The 21,207-nt window shown below is 46.5% G+C and overlaps 1 protein-coding gene across 3 annotated transcripts in view; it reads right to left on the reverse strand.

Annotated features, from left to right (window-relative positions):
• The window catches only part of LOC142200573 (uncharacterized), an 81,534-nt gene that overhangs the window by 57,630 nt on the left and 2,697 nt on the right, over positions 1-21,207 (reverse strand). For 2 of the 3 annotated variants that reach the window (XM_075271018.1, XM_075271017.1), the window contains exons 2-5: positions 18,036-18,105; positions 17,151-17,163; positions 16,968-17,024; positions 10,058-10,194 (exon numbers count right to left, since the gene is read on the reverse strand). In XM_075271018.1, the coding sequence (XP_075127119.1) occupies positions 10,058-10,194; positions 16,968-17,024; positions 17,151-17,163; positions 18,036-18,089 (261 nt within the window). In that variant the 5' untranslated portion in view covers positions 18,090-18,105. Of the gene's footprint in view, positions 1-10,057; positions 10,195-16,967; positions 17,025-17,150; positions 17,164-18,022; positions 18,106-21,207 lie in introns of all 3 variants that reach the window. The other variant, XM_075271019.1, reaches the window with a different exon arrangement.

The raw sequence follows: 21,207 nt of genomic DNA on the forward strand, positions 1-21,207 counted from the left end.
AAAAAGAAAGAAAAAAAGGGAAAAGAAGAGAAGGACGAAGCAACTAGAAGACAAACAAAAAACAATCAAAGAGGACAAAGGGGAGGAGAAAAAGGGGGAGACGAACAAACAGAGAGGAGACACAAACAAAAACAAGACCAACTAAGTGGGGTGGAGGGAAGAACTCCACAGAAATAGGTGGGGAGACGGCAAAGAGAGAAGTTGCCAAAGACCACGCAAACAGAAAGCGTGGAGACCCCGGTGGGAAACGGGCTTTTCCAAATAAAGGAGCCGGCACCCCATCCCAGGCCCCCAGGCGAAAACACCAAAACCATGGATAAACTAACACAGTATAAAATGCTGACCAACAAATTAGAACCTCAGAGGTCCGCATGACGCTCCCCAAGGCGTCTCTGCAAAAACAAAAACAGAGAAAATGGAGAGAGCAGACCATACAAAAGAACTGTTCCGTGGAGAGGGTGGGAACCCTGCAAAAGAAAAATCACAAACAAGACACATCCCAGTACCCTCCCATAAATGTCCCAAAAACAGAAAGAGAGTCCACTGCAAACAAACAGGAACGGCTCCAGCAACAATAGCAATCAGGTGGGAGCACCAGAAGCAGCCAGGGACAGATCCGCCCCCTCCGGGGAGCGGGTCTTACGATGCCTCCTAGAGCGCCTCTGGGGGCGAGCAGGTGGAGCCGACAGGAGATCACCAGGGAACGGAGGCCAAGAAAGGGCAGGGACCGATGGGAGGCCCAAGGTAGAGGCAAAATTGTAAAGTTCATCCGGATGGGACATGGAGACAACACGACCACCATGACGGACCTGCAGACGGAAGGGGAAGCCCCAGGTATACGGTACTTGGTGCTGGTTGAGAACTTCCAAGAGAGGCTTCAGTGCCCTCCGCTTAGCAAGGGTAAGGCGAGACAAGTCCGGAAGTAACTGTATCTCCGCGTCCTGGAACAGAACCTTCGGGGCTTCCCGGACTTTGCGCATAATTGCCTCCTTCAGCTGGTAGCGGTGAACCCTGCAAATAACATCTCGAGGCCTATTGTCATCAGGAGGGCGTGCACCAAGAGAGCGGTGCGTGCGGTCAAGTTCAATGGGCGAATCAAGGGGGGCCCCCAGAATGGAATTGAAGATGGTGCGCAGGGTAGTATCCAGATGTTGCGACTCAACGGATTCAGGAAGACCCCGCACTCTAATGTTATTACGCCGGTTGCGATTCTCCAGGTCATCCAACATATCGGACAGAAACCGCAGCTGTTGAGTGTGAGAAGCAATGGTCGCTTCATGGGTGGAGAGTCGAGAATCGTGGGAAGCAGAGGCCGCCTCAAGGGAATCCACTTTGGTCTCCAGTTGTTGTACAGAAGAACGGACAGCGGAGAGTTCCGATTTGTAAGACTGCTCGAGTCGTACCACATAGTCCTCCATATCTGACTTAGTGGGGACAGCCGCCAAGTGGGCACTAAGGCGGCGTAACTCTACAAGAGTATCAGCAATGGAGGCAGGGGAAGCACTAGCAGGCCCATTAGCAATACAAGAACGCGGCCCACAATCCACAACAACAGAAGATAATCCAGGAGGGACCGGCAAGGAAGCAGTAGAAGCAAGATGACTTTGGGGAGGCCGGGAAGGAGCAACAGGAGGGGAGCCAGAACCCCTGGGATCAGCAGGCGAGGGGGATAGGCCATAGTCCTCAGGAGGGGCACAGTCCAGGGCCGAGTGACACAGGGGTACAGTCCCAGGATCCAGGGACAGACCAGTAGAGCCTGGAGGGGATGCAGGGTCCAGCTGTGAGGGGGGGACATAGTAGAGAGCCAGGCAGGCCTGTTCTCACCCCAAGCAGGGGCCCCAGGGGCGACCTGCATAGGCTCCAGAGTGGGGGACAGCAGTGGGGCTGCAGGAGAGGGCGGCAGAGACGGCCAGGAGCTATCCGCACCATGTGCAGGCAGGAGGGAGGGCAGGGGAGAGTCGCGGCCTACCTGACCTACATCAGTCACTCCAGGGGAGAGGAGAGCAGAGCCGCAGGAGAGATGCGCCGGTGGACGGGATTCATCCGAAGGCGAGACGACCGGACCATCATGGGAGGCAGGAGAACAGCAGCCAGCGTCATCGGAGGCAGCCGGATAGCGAGTCGGCGATGCGGCAGGCCGGCCGCGTGGAGCAGCTGCAGTGACGGGCGCCATCTTGGATCCGGCCGGGGAGGAGACCTCTTCACAGCGCGGTACCCGGAGGAAGCGGGTAATAGACGACGGTCCAGAAGGTCCAGGAGGGGTAGAAGAGGACCGCTGGGAAGGCCTACGGTTCTTCCCCATCTCTAGGTGAGTGAAAGTCGTGCTGGTCAGCTGCAAAACGGCTTTTCACCGAGGGCCAGAGACGGAGCAGAGTCAACACACGTCCTCACTCCTCCATGGCCAAGCCATGCCCCATCAATTAAGTTAATTAAGGTTAGACGGAACTGTACAAGTTCCCTGTGTAAGGGAAAGGCTTACAAAACACCGGTTTAATGTGAATAACCGGTTTCTTAAACATAGCGTGTCTAGACACGCAGCAGCAGCACATGATGGCTCTTTTTCGAACTTTTCAGTGGTACCGATAGATCACATTCCAATCTCCTCCGCCAATAGATTCAGCACATTGCGCAGGAAAGAGATGTATTGGATATATAAAATGAACTCCCTAGTACCGGCAGGTTTAAATGAAGCCCTAGAAGACATCTCAGGATAGGAGACCCAAAGATTCTACATGTTGCCGGCTTGGGTGAGATGATGGTCCCTTGGTGATTGGTTAGTCTTCCTCCAATCCCTTGCGGATTATTGTCCTTTAGGTCATGGTCTCACTTCCATTTTTTAGGGACTTGTGTTTTCAGATTTTATATACAAAAAAATGCTTCTGTTTCAAATATATGCATATGTATCACGGATATTTTAAGCTTCTTAATAGTTTTTTTTTTTATGGGTATGTTTATTTAACTTCAATGGATATTGCATATCTATTTATATATTGTTTATTTTATTACACTATTTCACTTTGCCAACTGTTTATATCCTATATATGTACCATCTACAGGTGGATTATGAATGCTGCTTACTTATTGTGCAGCAGTTACTTGGATAGAGCATGTATTGAGGCCAACATCCCACAGCCTGTATTCACATACATGCGCTGACTTGAAGTCCGTAACACGATGTTAATCCCCTCTCTATATCGGTGGGAGTGCACGTGCGCGGTGCGATGACAGCCGGCGCATGCGCACTGGCAACTGTTGTTGTCGGCGGCTCATACACGCGCTATTGAAAGGGCGCGCGGTCATTTGCAACCCTAGTGCACATGCGCGCGGCGGACCGTGAATGTTTGTGCGAAAAAGGCGCACAAACATTCACTGCCACCAATGTTATTTAAAGGTCTAGTCCTCGTCGGCTGGACGAAGCATCCAGCTCGACGTGAGTTCTAAGGTAAGACCTTTTTTAATATATTTTTAATATGCATGGGCTTTATTTCCCCATAATTGGACTTAGCCCATGGTTGGATCTAGCCTGGGTAATTCAGTGGACCTGTTATTTTAGTTTTATCACAATCACCATCTTTAATATTAATTCTATACACAGACAAACTGGGTTTGTTAATATGCTGATTGATGTAGGACATGTGGAGGAAATTCTTTTCATAGAAATAGGATGTTGGTTCCATGTAGCAGTAATATATTGTGAAATACACTTTTTAAATTGTCAAGAAATTTTTGGATGCTTTTTTAGGTATTTATATATATTTTTAATTTTATAATTTTTTTTTGCTCATTGTTGCCATTTCCCCCTTTGGGGTTGTTGTTCTTATTTTCATTTAGTTTATACACTTGAAAAAGGGCGATAAGCCCGAAACGCGTTGTGTTTACATTCCCAAAATAAAGAGAAATTTTTAAAGACGATGGATTGAGCGCGGTGATCCTCTATTTGTCCGGTCCATTATCTGTGAAGAACCAAGAAGGGAGACTGGCGCAGCAAGCTGCCAGCTCAGAGCCCTACAAATAGTGATTGCAACAAGTAAAAAACCATCTTCCAAGAAGAAAACGGAGCGAGCTTTGCTTTAGAGGCTCAAAGGAGGAGCCTGAAGTACCTTAAGAACGAGGTAAAGCTATCAAGGATCATCTGGAAGCCGGATGGAGGGACACAATAAGCCCTACCCTGGAAAACAGGTCTCCACTTAAGCAAGGAAAACTGGGCCTACTGGAAAAGAAAGGAAGCGCACATATCTGACCTTTCAGGGAGAAGCCAAGACCCTGATCCAACCCAGACTGAAGAACGCCAGGAACCTGGGCAAAGAAAAGGAAAAAGACGACAATCTACAGTCCTGCACCAGCGGACATAAGACTACCAAGTGCGATGGAAAATTCTAGCTGATTGAGGCTCCCTGGCCTTGATCATAGACTAAAAAAAACAGGCTCAGAAAAAAACTCTGCCTCAGCCACCTCGTCGATAAATGTAGCTAACATAAGGTGGGGTGGAATAGGTCCTTGAGAGAGCAAAACCTCACGCAGAGGAGCAAGCCAGGGTGTCTGCCAACAGAACCATGAGGTCTGCGTAATAGCCAGACGAGGCCAGTCTGGAGCTATCAGGATGGCAGGAACCCCCTTGACCCTAAGTTCCTTGAAAACCTGAGGAAGAAAGGGAAGAGGGAGAAACAGATACAGAACTGAAAACCCCGACCAGGGAATTAAAAGAGTGTCGGACACAAACGCCTGAGGATCCCTGCACCTGGCCATCTACAGAAATACTATGTGGATAAAACAGGAGGCCTCAGAAAAACTGCCTGGCTCTTGATTCAGCCCTGGAGAGACAAGAAGGTGACAGTGGTGGAACTGTTGGACTGAAAGAAAGCCGGCCAACCCCGGAGAAAGGGGGTCCAGAGCGCATAAGAAGACCCTCAATTTCAACAGATTGAATTGGAGGCAGGATTTCTTCCAGACCACCGTTCCAGAACATCCTGGACTCGGAACCCTGCATCCCCCCAAAAGGCTGGAGTCGGCAATGACACCTGCCAGTGAATGGAAGACAAGACTTCCCCAGGAAAAAACCCAGGGAAGACGCCATCCAGGAAGTTTGAGACAAACTCGAGGAAAAGAAGAAGTTAGGCGATCCAGGCTGGACTGGCACTGGCCTCAACGTACCAAGATTGCCAGTTGAAAAACAGCAATTGGAACTGGACTGAAGAGTTTGAACCTTGAATTTTGGAGGGATAATCTTGCCCAGACGGGTATTCAAAATCATATCCAGAAACCTCCATGCGCAAATCCTCCAAAGGACAAGACAGAACTTCCCCTCATAGAAGAGCCAGGTGAACCACCAAAGAAGATCCAGAGTGATCTGTAACTTGGAGAGGTGGTCTGTCCTGGAGTGACCCTTGACCAGTAGATCTTCCAGGTACGGGACAACAGCCACACCTCTGGGGAGGAGAATAGCCATGAGAGAGGCCAGCACCCTAAAGAAAACCCGGTGGGTGAAGACTAACCCAAGGGGAGCGCGACAAATTGGAATCCGCGACCCTACCGTAAAAAACAGAAACCCGCTGAAGGGCCAGCACAATAGGAATGTGGAGTAAGCGTCCAGGATAACGATAGACAAATGGAATACACCCAGTTCCATAAAAGCAACCACGAATAGCAGAGGCTCCATGCAAAAGATTTGAACTTGAACAAACCTGTTGAGAGACTTCAGGTCCAGAATGGAACAGAGAACCGTCCCTTCTTTGGAATAGTAAACAGGCTGGAACAGAATCCATGGAAACTATGTGAAGCAGGCATGGGCACAATCACCTCCTGCTGCTGAAGCATGGAGACTGCCTCGAGAAAAAAAGGCCGCTCGAGTGGTTCTTCTCCCGCTCATCGACTCGCCTTCAGGGAGATTTGGCTTGCCTGGGTTCGGGAGGTGATCTCGAGAAGAACCGCTCGAGCGGCCTTTTTTCTCGAGGCAGTCTCCATGCTTCAGCAGCAGGGGGTGATTAAAAAGGCCTTCCTCCTGGAAAATTCTATGGAATAGCCGATCGAGATCACCTCCCGAACCCAGGCAAGCCAAATCTCCCTGAAGGCGAGTCGATGATCCCCCACCCGAGGACTCCTGGGCAGGGGAAGACCTTAATGCAAATTGGGGTTTGTCAGCACCAAACCAGGCTAGAGCGGGGATGTCCAGCAGGTCTAGGCTTGATGGAGGGCTTCTTGGAGCGCGAATCCCGAGGAGATTGCTCCCTGAAGAGGGAAGAAGAGCTAACACTCTGAACATCTCTGAGAAAGCAGGGAACTTCAAACTCCAGTCGCTACTCCAAGCCCTTCCCAAAGGGACGGCTCTGCTCACCATGAGAAAAAAGGGGAGGAGCAACCACAATCATCTTAAAAGCAGGTTCAATGTTCCAGGAACGGAACAAACGTGACACATAGCCACATCAGTAGCGGTCTTGGCAGACCGACGAGCTGCTTCAAGGGAAACATCACATAGGCATTTAGAAGCGTATAGAAACTTCTGCACCAGAAGCTGGTAGTCCTGCCGAGCTGACTCATCAGCAAGTCCAGTCTTCACCTGTTTGCCCCAGCTGACCCTATTAACTCAGGATGCAGCAAAAAGAGAGACACACAGAACCAGCTGCAAACAAAAGGCCGACCAGCCAAAGAGTCCAGCCTTCTAACAGAAAAATCACTGAGAGAGGCAGAGTTACTTAGAGGCGAAATGGTAGCCCTAGAAAACCTGGCAATGGCTGGACCACCGCAAAGGACTCGGTCCACCTACAAATGCATAACTCCAGGAAAGGAAACAGGACATCTGACATCCTGGAAACAAACGGGGGCGGGACCGGATGAAGCCACTGATCCTGCCGAATATGGTCAAAACGCCCCAGGGCTAGGCATATGGCGGCTCTGCTGAAGGAGATATCCTTCTGAGCAACAGCCCTAGAACTCCCTGTTATCTGAAAAGTATCAGAAACTGCATGAACAAGCTCCTGCGTAACAGATGCTACCAATGTGCCTGCTGGAACTCCGGTTCGGAGTCAGGGGCAGCCCCAGAAAAAGAGCAACAACCCTAGAGTCCTCCATTACTTGAAGAGTACCACACACTGCACAGACATGCTCCTGCGTAGCAGCTGCTACCAATGTGCCTGACAGGAACTCTGATTCAGAGTCTGAGGCGTCCCCAGAATAAACAGAGTAAGCAAGAGAAGACCTAGACCCACCTGTCCTGAAAGAGCTGTGTGCAGATCCTCTGTGTTGACCTAAAGGAGGATTTCCAAGCCCTCTTGCAAGAGCAGCCCCTAGGACTTAAACTGGAAAACCCTTTTAGGGCCTTTAACCACAGCTGCTGATTATGCAGACAGTGGCATCCCCAAATCTGGGAGAGTAGCCGCTACAAGATACCGCCATAGACTGACTAAGTCTGGTTAAGTTACCCAAACCTGGGGAAAAAACTGCCCAAAACTGGTGAGGGGGAGAAGGGTCAGGGACTCCAGAGTGGAGCTACATAATGAACATATAGATACAGCCTGTCCACAAGGACATTTTAGCTTGCAGCTGGAGCACGCATAAACGTGATAACAGCGGGGAGCGCATGGACCCAGGGAGACTGAAGAAAAAGCATGGCGGCAAAAAAGAAAAAAAAACAACAACCCCCAAGGGGTAGCCTACCAGATCACTGGAAGGAGACCATCCCCGACCTCTGCGGATAGCTGCACAAGAAGATCCAGAACTCAGGAAAGCCCGAGGATGAGGCGGAGCCTAGTGTGGCCTACACGCAGGCGAAGTCGCCTCCTCAAGTAGAAGCTACGGCCGCCGCGCGGCTGGCCGCATGACTCGGAAAGTGGAGCCTGCCGCCGGCCGCGTGGAGCACGCTGCCTGCCCAGAAAGGGAGGGAAGGCCAAAAGCCCCCCCCCCCCTCCACTAAAAACACCTTCCCCCCCGACGATGGCACCCAAAGCGCCAAGGAAGAAGGCAAAACAAAAAGCAAAAACCCCCAATGCTGGATCCAGGGTAAGAAAGGAGAGAGGGGAAGAAAGTAGGGGAAAAGAGAGGGTAAGAGGGGGGATAAGGGGAACCCAACATACCCAGTCTATGTCCACCTGCTCATACTTACCAGTCCGATGTCTTCAGGCGCCACAGACTCACCCCTTCGGTGATACCTCGCACGTAATAGTGGTATCTCCAGAATATCCAGGCGCCGATGCAGCAAGTAAAGAGGGGGACTGGGTGACTGCAAGCGCTTGCACCCACAGGGGGAACGACTAGTGTGGCATACACACGTACAACCCCCTGGTCCTGAAAGAAAAGAAAAAATAAAAACTGTGTAAGACAGAAACTGACTCAGGTCGTAACTGCCTCCAACGACACTAGGTTAAAAACTACCTGAGTGCACTGTCAGTGAGGGTACAGCCTGTGTGGGCAGAGCAAACGGCCTTCTTTTTCCTAGTGTCCACTTCCTTAGTGACCAGGTCTATACCCAAGGTGCTGTGTCCCCTAGGGAAAAATGCGAGAAAAATACTCACCTCTACCCACCTAAAATTTTCGTTTTTGACTCCCCGCTTCTCATACCCCTTAACTTTTTTATGTTTCCATTTACAGAGTCATATTAGGGCTTAATCTTTGCAGAAAAAAAATTGTTCTTCGTAATGGAACAATTTATTATTCTGTACAATGTACTGGTAAGCTGGAAAAAAATTCTGAATTGGGTGGAATTGGAGAAAAAAAAAAAAGCATGCGTGTGACTTTGCACAGATTTCTTTTTAAAATATGCAAATCTATTCTCCAGGGTGTAATTAGGAGAACAGTGCCTCTGTATGCTGTCCTCTAGAGGGCAGTCTCCTTAACATCATGCATGACTCAGTTAATGAGCCTACTATCATGATGCGGATTTAATTGCCAAACTAGTATTTCTATTTCAAAAGGAACTCCTAGAAATACTAATTTGGCAATTAAATCTGCATCATGATGATAGGCTTATTAACTGAGTCATGCATGAGGTTAAGGAGGCTGCCCTCTAGAGGACAGCATACAGAGGCACTGTTCTCCTAATTACATCCTGGAGAATAGATTTGCATATTTTTTACCCAGAATCCCTAGCGGAGCAGTTATGATTTGTAAGTCTCTGTACTACCTATGTAGACACACACACTCCCTAAAGTGTATGATTATCCCCTGACCCAGATTTCTTTTAACAGCGTTCACTCTGCAGTCAAAATGACACGCTACCTGTATTGAGATAGAGATATATATCTATTTTTTATTTTATCTTGAACTCCAATAGGTCTGGTCACTGATACAATGAAAATGCTAATGCATTGTAAAATATTGGTATTTCTATTGCAAGCTGCATATAGCAGCCTGCGTAATAGAAGTTAATGGCAAAGAAGCCTGGGAGCCACGGGATGCCGCCACAGGACTCGCTTCAGGTGCCAACAATCCTCCACAAAATAGCGCCTTGGTCAGTATTGACCAAGGTGGTGGAGGGGTTAATGCCATCGATTTCAGGCATTAGGACCGGACCTCTGCCGTATAATACCAGAAAGACCCAACGGCTATGGCAGTCACCCAGCTTCTGAATAGCCGCCATATTTAAATACCCCACTTCTGCCATCCTATTACGGTGGACGTCGGAAAGGTGTTAAAGCACAACAAAAACATTTGAACAACGTATATATAGTTGCCCAAAGATACACGTTTAAAAGTAACATCTTCTCAATAGAGAAAGAACATATAAATCACAGAAAGGGAAGCAGGGCCTAATCAGGAATGCGATGACAAAATGAAATGCTGAGGTGTCCCGAGGCATCCAGAGATGGCTTACCAGGCAAAAAAAAAAGACGGCGGCGGATTTCCTCTTCACTTTCCACTGTGTGAGCTGACCCTAAAGATTTCAGTGGGATGGCGGATCATGATTAAATATCATAGGCTGTAGAGCTAGGCAGTGGTCCCCTCTTGTATAATGCAATCCTTTTACTATTTGAAGAAAATCTAGCATTTGGGCTACATAAACCTAAGCATGCAGAGTATTAAATGATGCAAAATAATAAATTTACAAATAAATGTAAAGAACACTAACCATATAGACTTTAACGTGATTTGTTCCAACAAGGTGTTCCCTCATAGTTGCCATTTGACCCTTCACATTGCACAAGTTACACTTTACAACACTCTTCTCAGATTCCAGCATTTTAATTTCCACTACATACTGCAGACCTGAAATAAATAAGAAAACTATTAAATTTAAAAAAAAACAAACCCATAACACTTTTTTAATCCTGTGCCCACAATTTTCAGTGAATGTAACATGAAAAAAAAACATGTGAACATTTAACCCTTTCTGATCACAGCCATTTTTTTAACCCCACCTTCCAAAGGCCTTTACTTTTTAATTTTTGCATCCACAAAGTTGAATGAGTGCTAATTTTTTGAGGGACAGATCGCACATTGGTGGTACCAATTAATATTCCATACTCTGGGAAACTGCAAAAAAGTTAAATATTTAGATTTGGGGAAGTTAAGAGACAGGTAGAATGATTTTTTTTTTTTTTTTTTAATTTAAGAATGTATTCTATGCGTTGTTACAATTAGGGTATGTTCACACAGGCTGAAAAATCTGCTTTACACACTTTTTTTCACAAGGCGGTTTTTGTTGTGTTTTTTCGATGCACGTTTTTAATCCAGCACACTGCATGGGCTTGCGAACTTCCTCAAGGATAAAAGCATTCAAACTAAGTTCACACGTGAAAAAAGCTAGCTGATTTTGTCACTGATTTTTAAGCCTCGCTTTTTTTGGACGCTGTTTTTTGCATTGGACGCTGTTTTTGACGCTTTTTCGGTCGCTGTTTTTTTTAAGCTTTTTTTTTCCCCAGACCATTTTTTAACTAGCCAGCCCACTGGGCATGGCCAAAACCAACCCCTTTTTGTCTGTAGGCGCCATTTTAGCACACATCTCCAACTGAGCAGAGCTCACTGCTACTTCATAGCAAGCTGCTATCTTTGATATCAAAAAATAAAATTTCCTGGAGAGAAGGGAGCCCAATGAATGCTGCTGTATCCAGATGTGCTGTGCTGTGATGAGTACTGTCACAAAATGGCTGCAGGAAGCAGCCAACACCCATGGCCACTCCTCTGGGATGTCACTTCCAAAAGTTTGATAAAAAACAGCTAGCTGTTTCAGTCGCTGTTTTTGCCAAAACAGCTGCAAAAAAAAGCGACCAAAAACCGCTAGCTGTTTTTTCAGCGCCCAATAGACTCCAATTCATTTTTTCAGGCGGAAAACGCCTGAAGAAAGGTCATGTCGCTTCTTTTTCTGCTAGCAAAAAAAGCTAGCAATAAAAAAAGCTAGCAGAAAAAAAAAAAAGCTAGCAATTCACATAGGGCTCCATTTTATGGAGGCTGATTTGGCCGCGAAATCAGCTGTCAAAATCAGCGTCCATGTCCCCGTGTGAACTAGCCCTACTGCGTTAAAAAAAAAAAAAGTTGTGTTTTTTTCTGCCTCTTGACTTCAATGTGTTTTTCAAGGCGTAATCAGCCTTAAGATAGGGAATGTTCCCCCCCCCCACCACCTCCGGCTGAAAAAAAAATTATCTAGTGGGAAAAAACTGCTACTGACTCCCATTGAAATGAATGAGAACCATTTATTGAGGTGGATTCTGCATCAAAATCAGCTTGCAAAAACATACCCAAATAAGTTTATATAATACTAGCTTCTGCCTGCAACTTCGCCTGCATGTTGTTGGCGTCGATGATCCACCTGCTCTGGCAGCTCTAATGCTGGCCTGCCACTTAACTTGTTCCATGCGCCATGTCTGTGATTGTTCCGGAATCTCAACAGCTCACTGGGATGCCATATAATGAGCATGTTCTTGGCGTTGATGATTTGCCTGCTCCGGTGTTTCGGCTGCTTTAAGAGCTTAATGCCTAGCTTGCGCAATCCTCCTCAGCTACGCTTGAGGAGAAGTCTGTTGACTTCTGGCTACCTTCATAGCTCTCGTTTTTTGAGAATTTCGACAAATTTTCGTTTTCCCAGCATGTTTAACCTCTTAACGACTGGCCCATAGTAAAATTACGTTGGCACTGACAGGTCCTTCCTGACTGCCCTATAGTAAAATTACATCGGGCAGTCAGGGAAGGATTCCCTGTCAGTGCTGACGTAATTGGAGCAGATCTTAGCTCAGACCTGGGCAAAGCCCGACCCGCGGGCCATATCCAGCCCTCTGACTGATTCAGACCGGCCCGCACAGCTTGACTAGGGAGGCGTGTCTAGGGGGCGTGTCTTAGTGCCGGCAGAAGATGGAGACATGTGGTGTGTGTCATAAGGTACTGAGAGATGTAAGGTGAGATGCAGGGTGGAGAGTGTGTGTGTCTATATGAGTCTGTCTATGTGTGTGTGTGTGTGTAAGTAACCTAGGGGCAGAGATGGAAGGGGAATTATACAAAAACCGGAAATCGCTCTACCTTGAACGTTGTTCAGATGGTATCATATGATGCGGGGTGCACAGAACATCCGACCGTTAGGATGGAAACCAATTGTGAAAAATGATGTAAAATATCCAGCACGCCCAATGATTGAAAATAAAATGTAACTTTTACTTCATAATAATTAAAAACAACAAAAGCTCCTTAGAGCATGGATCCAGAATAAAATCAACAGCCAGGCTGTTGATTTTATTCTGGATCCATGCTCTAAGGAGATTTTGTTGATTTTAATTATTATGAAGTAAATGTTACATGGAAGGGGAATGTTATACTAGGGCAGAGATGGCAGATGGAGGGGGGAGGACATGAAACTGGGGGAGACATGAAACTGTTCGACGTACTGTGCGTTCAGAGATGCTCTTCTGGCTATCTTGGTTGTAACGGGTGGCTATTTGAGTCACTGTTGCCTTTCTATCAGCTTGAACCAGTCTGGCCATTCTCCTCTGACCTCTGGCATCAACAACGCATTTCCGCCCACAGAACTGCCGCTCACTGGATGTTTTTTCTTTTTGGGACCATTCTCTGTAAACCCTAGAGATGGTTGTGCGTGAAAATCCCAGTAGATCAGCAGTTTCTGAAATACTCAGACCAGCCCTTCTGGCACCAACAACCATGCCACGTTCAAAGGCACACAAATCACCTTTCTTCCCCATACTGATGCTCGGTTTGAACTGCAGGAGATTGTCTTGACCATGTCTACATGCCTAAATGCACTGAGTTGCCGCCATGTGATTGGCTGATTAGAAATTAAGTGTTAACGAGCAGTTGGACAGGTGTACCTAATAAAGTGGCCGGTGAGTGTATAAAGTTATCACATTTATCCACAAGGCTCTCCATAATGCCGCACCTCCCTACATTTCCTCCCTCATCTCTGTCTACCGCCCAACCCGTGCTCTCCACTCACTCAATGACCTAACACTTACATCCTCTATTATCAGAACCTCCCACACTCATATACAAGACTTCTCCCAAGTTGCACCACTTCTCTGGAATGCTCTACCCCAGACAATGAGATTAACTCCCAATTTCTACAGTTTCAAACGCAAACTAAAGATGCATCTTTTCAGACAAGCCTATCACAATGTCTAACGTAAACCCTTAACCCTCCTCTGTCCCCGCTCCCACATTTCCCCACATGATATGATGTCATCTCTGGCTAACTTCATAGGTCCAAGCTCCATCCACATGTTAAAGGACACGACTGTCGACGGCTCATAAAGTCTTATGTTTATGCAATGACAGTCACCTCTATTACAAATGGGTCTGACCTCTGCATAAGCAATACCGCCCCTGCTACCTCTTGTGTCACCCCCTCTACATCATAGATTGTAAGCTCTTGCGAGCAGGGCCCTCAGTCCCATTGTGTGAAATGATTTTCTTTGTAATGTATCTAATGTAAGGCCGCGGACTTCACCGGTGCACCGTGCGGCAGGAGCGCTGCCTCGGAGACCCGCAACAGACAGACCGGAGCAGGAGGTAAGTCCCACAGGCTAGAGGACCCAGGGTACTGGGAATCCAGGATGCAATCAGGATAAACTGGTCGGCTCAGGACGGAGCTCTCGCTACATGCGACCGTCCAGCTTCGCGTGCTAGCCACGCCCCAGTAGGCATTCTTTAACCCCTTTTTTCTACTTCTGACTTGCCACAGCAGCATTTAGTTTTTTGGGGGGTACACCAAGGAAAGCTGGATTGAGCGTATATAGCCTGACAATTGTGTAGTGTAGTGGCTAGTGAGCTTATGCACATTGATCAATATGTATACTAAGAACCTCACGTTCGGTATTTTAAAATTTGCTAAGAAGCACTAGATCAATGTATAAGGTTGGGATGTGCGGGCCATGTTTTTCTCTTTTTGTACATACATGGTAAGTTTCTTCCTTCACCATTTTTTTTTTTTTGCCTTGGTACCAGCACTCCTCATTTTGCCCAGGTGTTTTTAATTAGCAGGAGTCTGCAAGAAGGGACCCACCTACTAGCTCTCAGTCCTCTGACTGGGGCAATATGGTAAGGTGAATTTTTGAGATCTGTTCACACACTGCGGTGCTGCGTGGTGTCTGCTGCTCCTGTAGTACTGTGCCCATGGGGCGGCGCGGCCCAGAGCCTGGGGGCTTGGTCTGGTGGCAGGGGTGTTGCCAGACCACTGGGTCACTCGCCCTGCAGGCACTATGTTGCGGTCGCTGTGCCGCACCGCACCCAGTAGAGTAGGGAACCACTATAAAGAGGTCCCCATGAAGTGGCTAGTGGGCTTATGTACATTGATCAATATGTATACTAAGAACCTCATGTTCGGTATTGTAAAATTTACTGAGAAGCACTAGATTAATGTATAAGGTTGCGACGTGCGGGCTATGTTTTTCTCTTTTTGTACACATATAGCCTGACAATTGCTGTGTATCCCCCTTAGGTTTGGGGGGGTACACACCTTTAAAAACTGGATTGAGCATATACAGCCTGACAATTGTGTATCCCAGTTAGGTTTAGGGGGTACGCACCATGGAAAGCTGGGTTGAACCTATATAACCTGACAATTGCTGTGTATCCCACTTTGGGGTTTGGGGGCACACCGTGGATATCTGGATTGAGCATACATCGATTCCTCGCCCTGCAGTATAGCTCTGAAAAGAGCTGTTGTTGTTCTTCAGTTTTTTCCTGCCTAGCAGAAGCTAATCCCTATCTAGCCCTCTGAAGATCTCTGTCCCTATGTCTCCAAGCTGCAAAATGAGACGAAGATGGCGCTGACAATTTTTATAAATCCGAGGTCACCTGATTTCGGCATCCAATGGCTTTTTCAGATTTATTTCAATGCCTACGTTGTCGTAATTCCTGTCCCACCCCCCTGCACAGTTATTGGTGCAAAAAAAAAGTGACAGGGAAGGTGGGAGGAAATACAAATTTTTACTGCGTTTGCCGTGTGGTATTCAATTGGAATCGAATACCTTGAACAGCCTGATATTCAATCGAATACCAATTCGATCGAATGCTGTTCGCTCATCTCTATTAATGAATAAAAGGTGTGTCTAGAACAGCCTTTGCAAAGGCTATGCAAATGCCTAGTTAAAAATCACTATTGCCAGTGATAGACTCCCTTTAACATTTCCAGCATAGGAGCAGATTTTTGTTTCTTCCAGTTCTGGTGATTTTACGATGACTTGCATGCAGGTTAACACCTAAGTGATATACATCAACTCTGTACACCACACCTAAAATTCTGTTGAAGTGTGCAGTTTGGTGGCATGTTATCAATTTAGCAGGAGACTACTTTCAGAAAATATATAGGTATGGGGTGGGGTAGGGAGTTAATATAATTTTCTCAAATTGTTCTGGCTACCAGTGGTGTAAAATGTCTGAAAATCCCTGGTAGTGAAAGTGTTAATGCTCCACAGGTAAATACCTATTGAAAAACAATTGGTTGGGTAAATAGTTGACTTCCAGTTTCTACAGCAAATGGGTTCATTACCTGTGCAAGCAGGGTTAGACATATGTGCAGCTTGTCTGCGTCTAGCACAACTGTTTTGGGGTGCAATTTGGCTATCAAGTACCAATCAAATCATAAATCTGTTGCATGCAACTTGCAAAAAAAAAAACAACAGTCATAGTTGCATAAGGTCGTGAACTGCAAACCCCCCTACATCAATAACAATTTTGTAATGCAATTAAGAGGTCAGTATTTGATTATACACAGTATTTGCTAAGTAACTATCTAGTTCATTGTATTTTAAATGGCAAAAAAAGTGTTTCTAAATGGTATAGAACTGGGTGTCATATTCAGCTACTGCAGTTCTTTCTTAAACTCTATTTTATTGGTTTCCAAGCAAAGATATAATCAAACATGTGAATTGCAGCTGGAACGAAATGAAGACAGATGAATAATATGAAGAGCAAACAAAGCATTGTACACCAACGGTAGGTCACTCCTTTTTAGATACAAATGTAGATCTATCTAACAAGGCTACAGAGGTAGTACTACATTTTTTTCTGGAATAACTATTGAGGTCTGCCACAAGCAAGCCTCAATAATTATATTCCGATGACAGGCATGGGAGCCTTCACAAGTCTTGGGACTTTCAAACACAACAGACAGCTCCTGCAATTTCGCTGCATAAGTCTTTTCAAGGCATCAAGATGTTTTTCAGGTGTCTGACTACAATCAACTCCAGGTCACAGTTGAATAGGAGAGTCCATGAGGGAACTCCATTAGGAAAGATCTAGAGGGTCTAACCCCAAAGCTAACAAAAGAGAACCTTGCGAATTTTTCCATTTTTGTGGACAGAAGATTCCAATACAGTGTGTGCATATAGTTTTAGGATTAATGTCAACTACATACAGTAGATACACAAAATGACTGTCAACTATATGACAGTAGCTACACAAACAATTGTTTGGCTTGATATTTTCTCCATTTTCTAGAAATATCTTATGGAAATAACGCTAACATTTTATTATGAAACAGATTAAAAAACAAAAAACAAACCATAAAATGGCAAAAACTTAATATTGACTTAGTATACCAATAAGTGATTCCTCCCGCTTAGGATCAGACACGTAATCGAGCAATGACATTGTCTCTGAAAAACAAACAAAGGTGTCAATTACCTTAAGTGATATACTCCATAGATCCTATACTGAATTATAATATATAGTGGAATACTCACTTATTCTTTATGTAAAGTGTGTTATACAGATATACTTACTTTGATTTTTTTTCTGTATGATACATTCCAAGAAAATGATTAGCATGGGGAAGAGAAAAAAAAACAAACAGTTTAATAAAAACCCAAAATCTAAAATACCGTTATAGATCAAGGTGTACACAATGTATATATACCACAAACATCAACTACAAGAGCTCATACTCTCAAAAACATTGATACAGAAGACAAGCAATATTTTACTACTAAAGTGCATGGTCAAGCAACCACTTTCTGCAAATAAAATGTACTTTCTAAAAAACGTCAAGCTGAGGAATTTATACATACCACACAGAGGAGTAGCTATCAAGGGTGGAGGGAAGAGAGAGTAACACGCCAATGCAGTTGAAATACGAGGTAGAGGAGGAAGCCTATGGCTTCCTTCTCCACAACACTTAGAGAGGACCTTTCACCTCCTGGGGCACATGCGGTTTTATATAGAAAGCTGACAACACATGTGCCCCAGGAGGTGAAAGGTCCTCTTTAACTTGCAGGCTTTATAATGACCAATGCGGCACCAGAAAGCCAGTATGGTAGTATGTATTCACAAAGGCATCTGGAACATAATATAAGAGATCAAATGACCACTGAGGAATTGGACAGTACTAATTTAAGGTGGCACGAGGGCAGTATGCATTAGAGGGCATTATTAATTTAGTTGCGCTAATACTTTAAAGAGGACCTTTCATGTCCTCAGGCACATGCGGGTTTTATATACCTCTAGAAAGCTGATAGTGCGCTGAATTCAGCACGCTGTCTAATTTCATGTTATGTGCCCCAGAGCTGGAGATATTGGTGCCATTAGTTTCTGAAATTCATTTGACATAGAAGCAGCAATAAAAAGAAATACCATGTGAATGTACATTTCCAGAAACAAGTGTTAAATACCTTGGACAGGTTTTTTACTTGCGGATCGAATTGCTGGTCTTCCAAGTGACTCATTTTAAAAATTGCAGGCCTACAAAAAAAAACAAATATAAATTGATAAGTCTTAGCACCTTTAATCAAGTCATTGTATTCTAATGTTATTGCCCTAATTCCTATTTCCAGAAAGAAAGACTAAAGTCATATAATTTGGAATCCACAAAAAAGTATGAGAAGTCTTGGACTATAAAAATAAATAAAGTTATGTAATAAACATAGAAAATGCAACATATTATGCACAAAAAGTATGACAACTATACAGGCCCCTACTGTAGCTTTGGAAGCATAAGATTACATACAGGAGGTAGGACTCATGAAAGTCATACATATCGTATTGTGGCTCTATTTTATTCGTGGCTGTAATAGATTTTTCTTAGAGGTCCATGGCGCCTTTATTACAACTCTGATTTAGTAAGTCTAATTATGCCTCAAATCCCGCCCATGAAACACAGAAAACATTCACATAATATAGTTCAGTTACAATAAAATGGAAGATAGAGCCATAGGGAGAAGCCAATCAAACTACGCCAATGTCATGGAAATACGCATATTAGTGGTACAGGATCGTCTGTGGCTGTTCCATCCAGCAACAACCTGGTGGATGTGTGCAAAGAAAATCCATTAATTCAAGCTATAGATGGAGGACAGGGGAAGGGGCTTCCTATGGAAAGCAAAGGGCTGAGTTTAGTGATGTACTCTTCTTTACACATCTACAATAGATTATCTGAGATGCCTTGGAATGACTGGATCACATGGCTTATATCGTTTCATCTTGCATGGTAAGGGTAATGCCACACCTATTTGTTTCATGCATGTTTACCCCAGATCTCCCTTATTTCTGCAAGTGAACAGCACTGCAGTTGTACTTTAGATGTGGCAAATAATTGTCCTGGGTCCTATCAAGCACTGACTGGATTCTTGGTTGCAATACAATTCCAATTGCTTACATCTGTAAAGAAGCCGCTAGCTGGCAGGAATATTTGGTTATAGCTGAACTCCTTGTGTAGCATCCAGGCTTTGCGGGGCCCTGGGCAATTAACTTTGGCGGGGCCCTACTTACCAGGCAGTCTGGGAGGTATTGAATACCCCCCAGGATTTTTAGAAAAAAATTAGCCCAAAAGAAATGCGTTTTGAGGAGTTTTTTTTAACTAGTTAACTTTGTTTTACCAACTTATAAAACTGACCTTATTTGTGTACTATTAGCTGCATTGGGAGCACGCACGCAAGACCAGCGGCATAGAAGCAACGTCATCTCCCTGCTGGCGTTGCATATGAAACCAAGCCCAGCAATTGACGCAAGAAAACCAAGAAGAAAGAAGAGTTTACAGCAGTGAAGACTGGTGAGTAAGGGACATGGAAATACCCCTTTAAGGGCCTCGCGCTTCTAACCCATACCTCCCAACTTTTGAAGATTATAAAGAGGGACAAAATGTGCAACGTGCGCCACGGCAAACTTGGCTCCGCCCACTTTAATATTGACTCCGCCCATTCTCATTCATTTTTCATGTGCTCCCACACAGTATAATCCTCCTACAGTCACCCGTAATTTATATGTCCCCCCTGCATCTCTCCCCCAGTTTAATGTCCCCCCCCCTCCATCTCTGTCCCCAGTTTCATGTCCCCCCCCCCGTTTCTGCCCAGTTTCATGCCATTCCCCCCTTCATCTGCCCCAGTGTCATGCCGTCCTCCCCCTTCATCTGCCCCAGTGTCATGCCGTCCTCCCCCTTCATCTGCCCCACTGTCATGCCGTCCTCCCCCTTCATCTGCCCCACTGTCATGCCGTCCTCCCCCTTCATCTGCCCCACTGTCATGCCGTCCTCCCCCTTCATCTGCCCCACTGTCATGCCGTTCTCCCCCCCTTCATCTGCCCCAGTGTCATGCCGTTCTTCCCCCCCTTCATCTGCCCCAGTGTCATGCCGTTCTTCCCCCCCTTCATCTGCCCCAGTGTCATGCCGTTCTTCCCCCCCTTCATCTGCCCCAGTGTCATGCCGTTCTTCCCCCCCTTCATCTGCCCCAGTGTCATGCCGTTCTTCCCCCCCTTCATCTGCCCCAGTGTCATGCCGTTCTTCCCCCCCTTCATCTGCCCCAGTGTCATGCCGTTCTTCCCCCCCTTCATCTGCCCCAGTGTCATGCCGTTCTTCCCCCCCTTCATCTGCCCCAGTGTCATGCCGTTCTTCCCCCCCTTCATCTGCCCCAGTGTCATGCCGTTCTTCCCCCCCTTCATCTGCCCCAGTGTCATGCCGTTCTTCCCCCCCTTCATCTGCCCCAGTGTCATGCCGTTCTTCCCCCCCTTCATCTGCCCCAGTGTCATGCCGTTCTTCCCCCCCTTCATCTGCCCCAGTGTCATGCCGTTCTTCCCCCCCTTCATCTGCCCCAGTGTCATGCCGTTCTTCCCCCCCTTCATCTGCCCCAGTGTCATGCCGTTCTTCCCCCCCTTCATCTGCCCCAGTGTCATGCCGTTCTTCCCCCCCTTCATCTGCCCCAGTGTCATGCCGTTCTTCCCCCCCTTCATCTGCCCCAGTGTCATGCCGTTCTTCCCCCCCTTCATCTGCCCCAGTGTCATGCCGTTCTTCCCCCCCTTCATCTGCCCCAGTGTCATGCCGTTCTTCCCCCCCTTCATCTGCCCCAGTGTCATGCCGTTCTTCCCCCCCTTCATCTGCCCCAGTGTCATGCCGTTCTTCCCCCCCTTCATCTGCCCCAGTGTCATGCCGTTCTTCCCCCCCTTCATCTGCCCCAGTGTCATGCCGTTCTTCCCCCCCTTCATCTGCCCCAGTGTCATGCCGTTCTTCCCCCCCTTCATCTGCCCCAGTGTCATGCCGTTCTTCCCCCCCTTCATCTGCCCCAGTGTCATGCCGTTCTTCCCCCCCTTCATCTGCCCCAGTGTCATGCCGTTCTTCCCCCCCTTCATCTGCCCCAGTGTCATGCCGTTCTTCCCCCCCTTCATCTGCCCCAGTGTCATGCCGTTCTTCCCCCCCTTCATCTGCCCCAGTGTCATGCCGTTCTTCCCCCCCTTCATCTGCCCCAGTGTCATGCCGTTCTTCCCCCCCTTCATCTGCCCCAGTGTCATGCCGTTCTTCCCCCCCTTCATCTGCCCCAGTGTCATGCCGTTCTTCCCCCCCTTCATCTGCCCCAGTGT

Source organism: Leptodactylus fuscus, chromosome 4, assembly GCF_031893055.1.
Source record: "Leptodactylus fuscus isolate aLepFus1 chromosome 4, aLepFus1.hap2, whole genome shotgun sequence".
Classification (NCBI taxonomy): Eukaryota; Metazoa; Chordata; class Amphibia; order Anura; family Leptodactylidae; genus Leptodactylus; species Leptodactylus fuscus.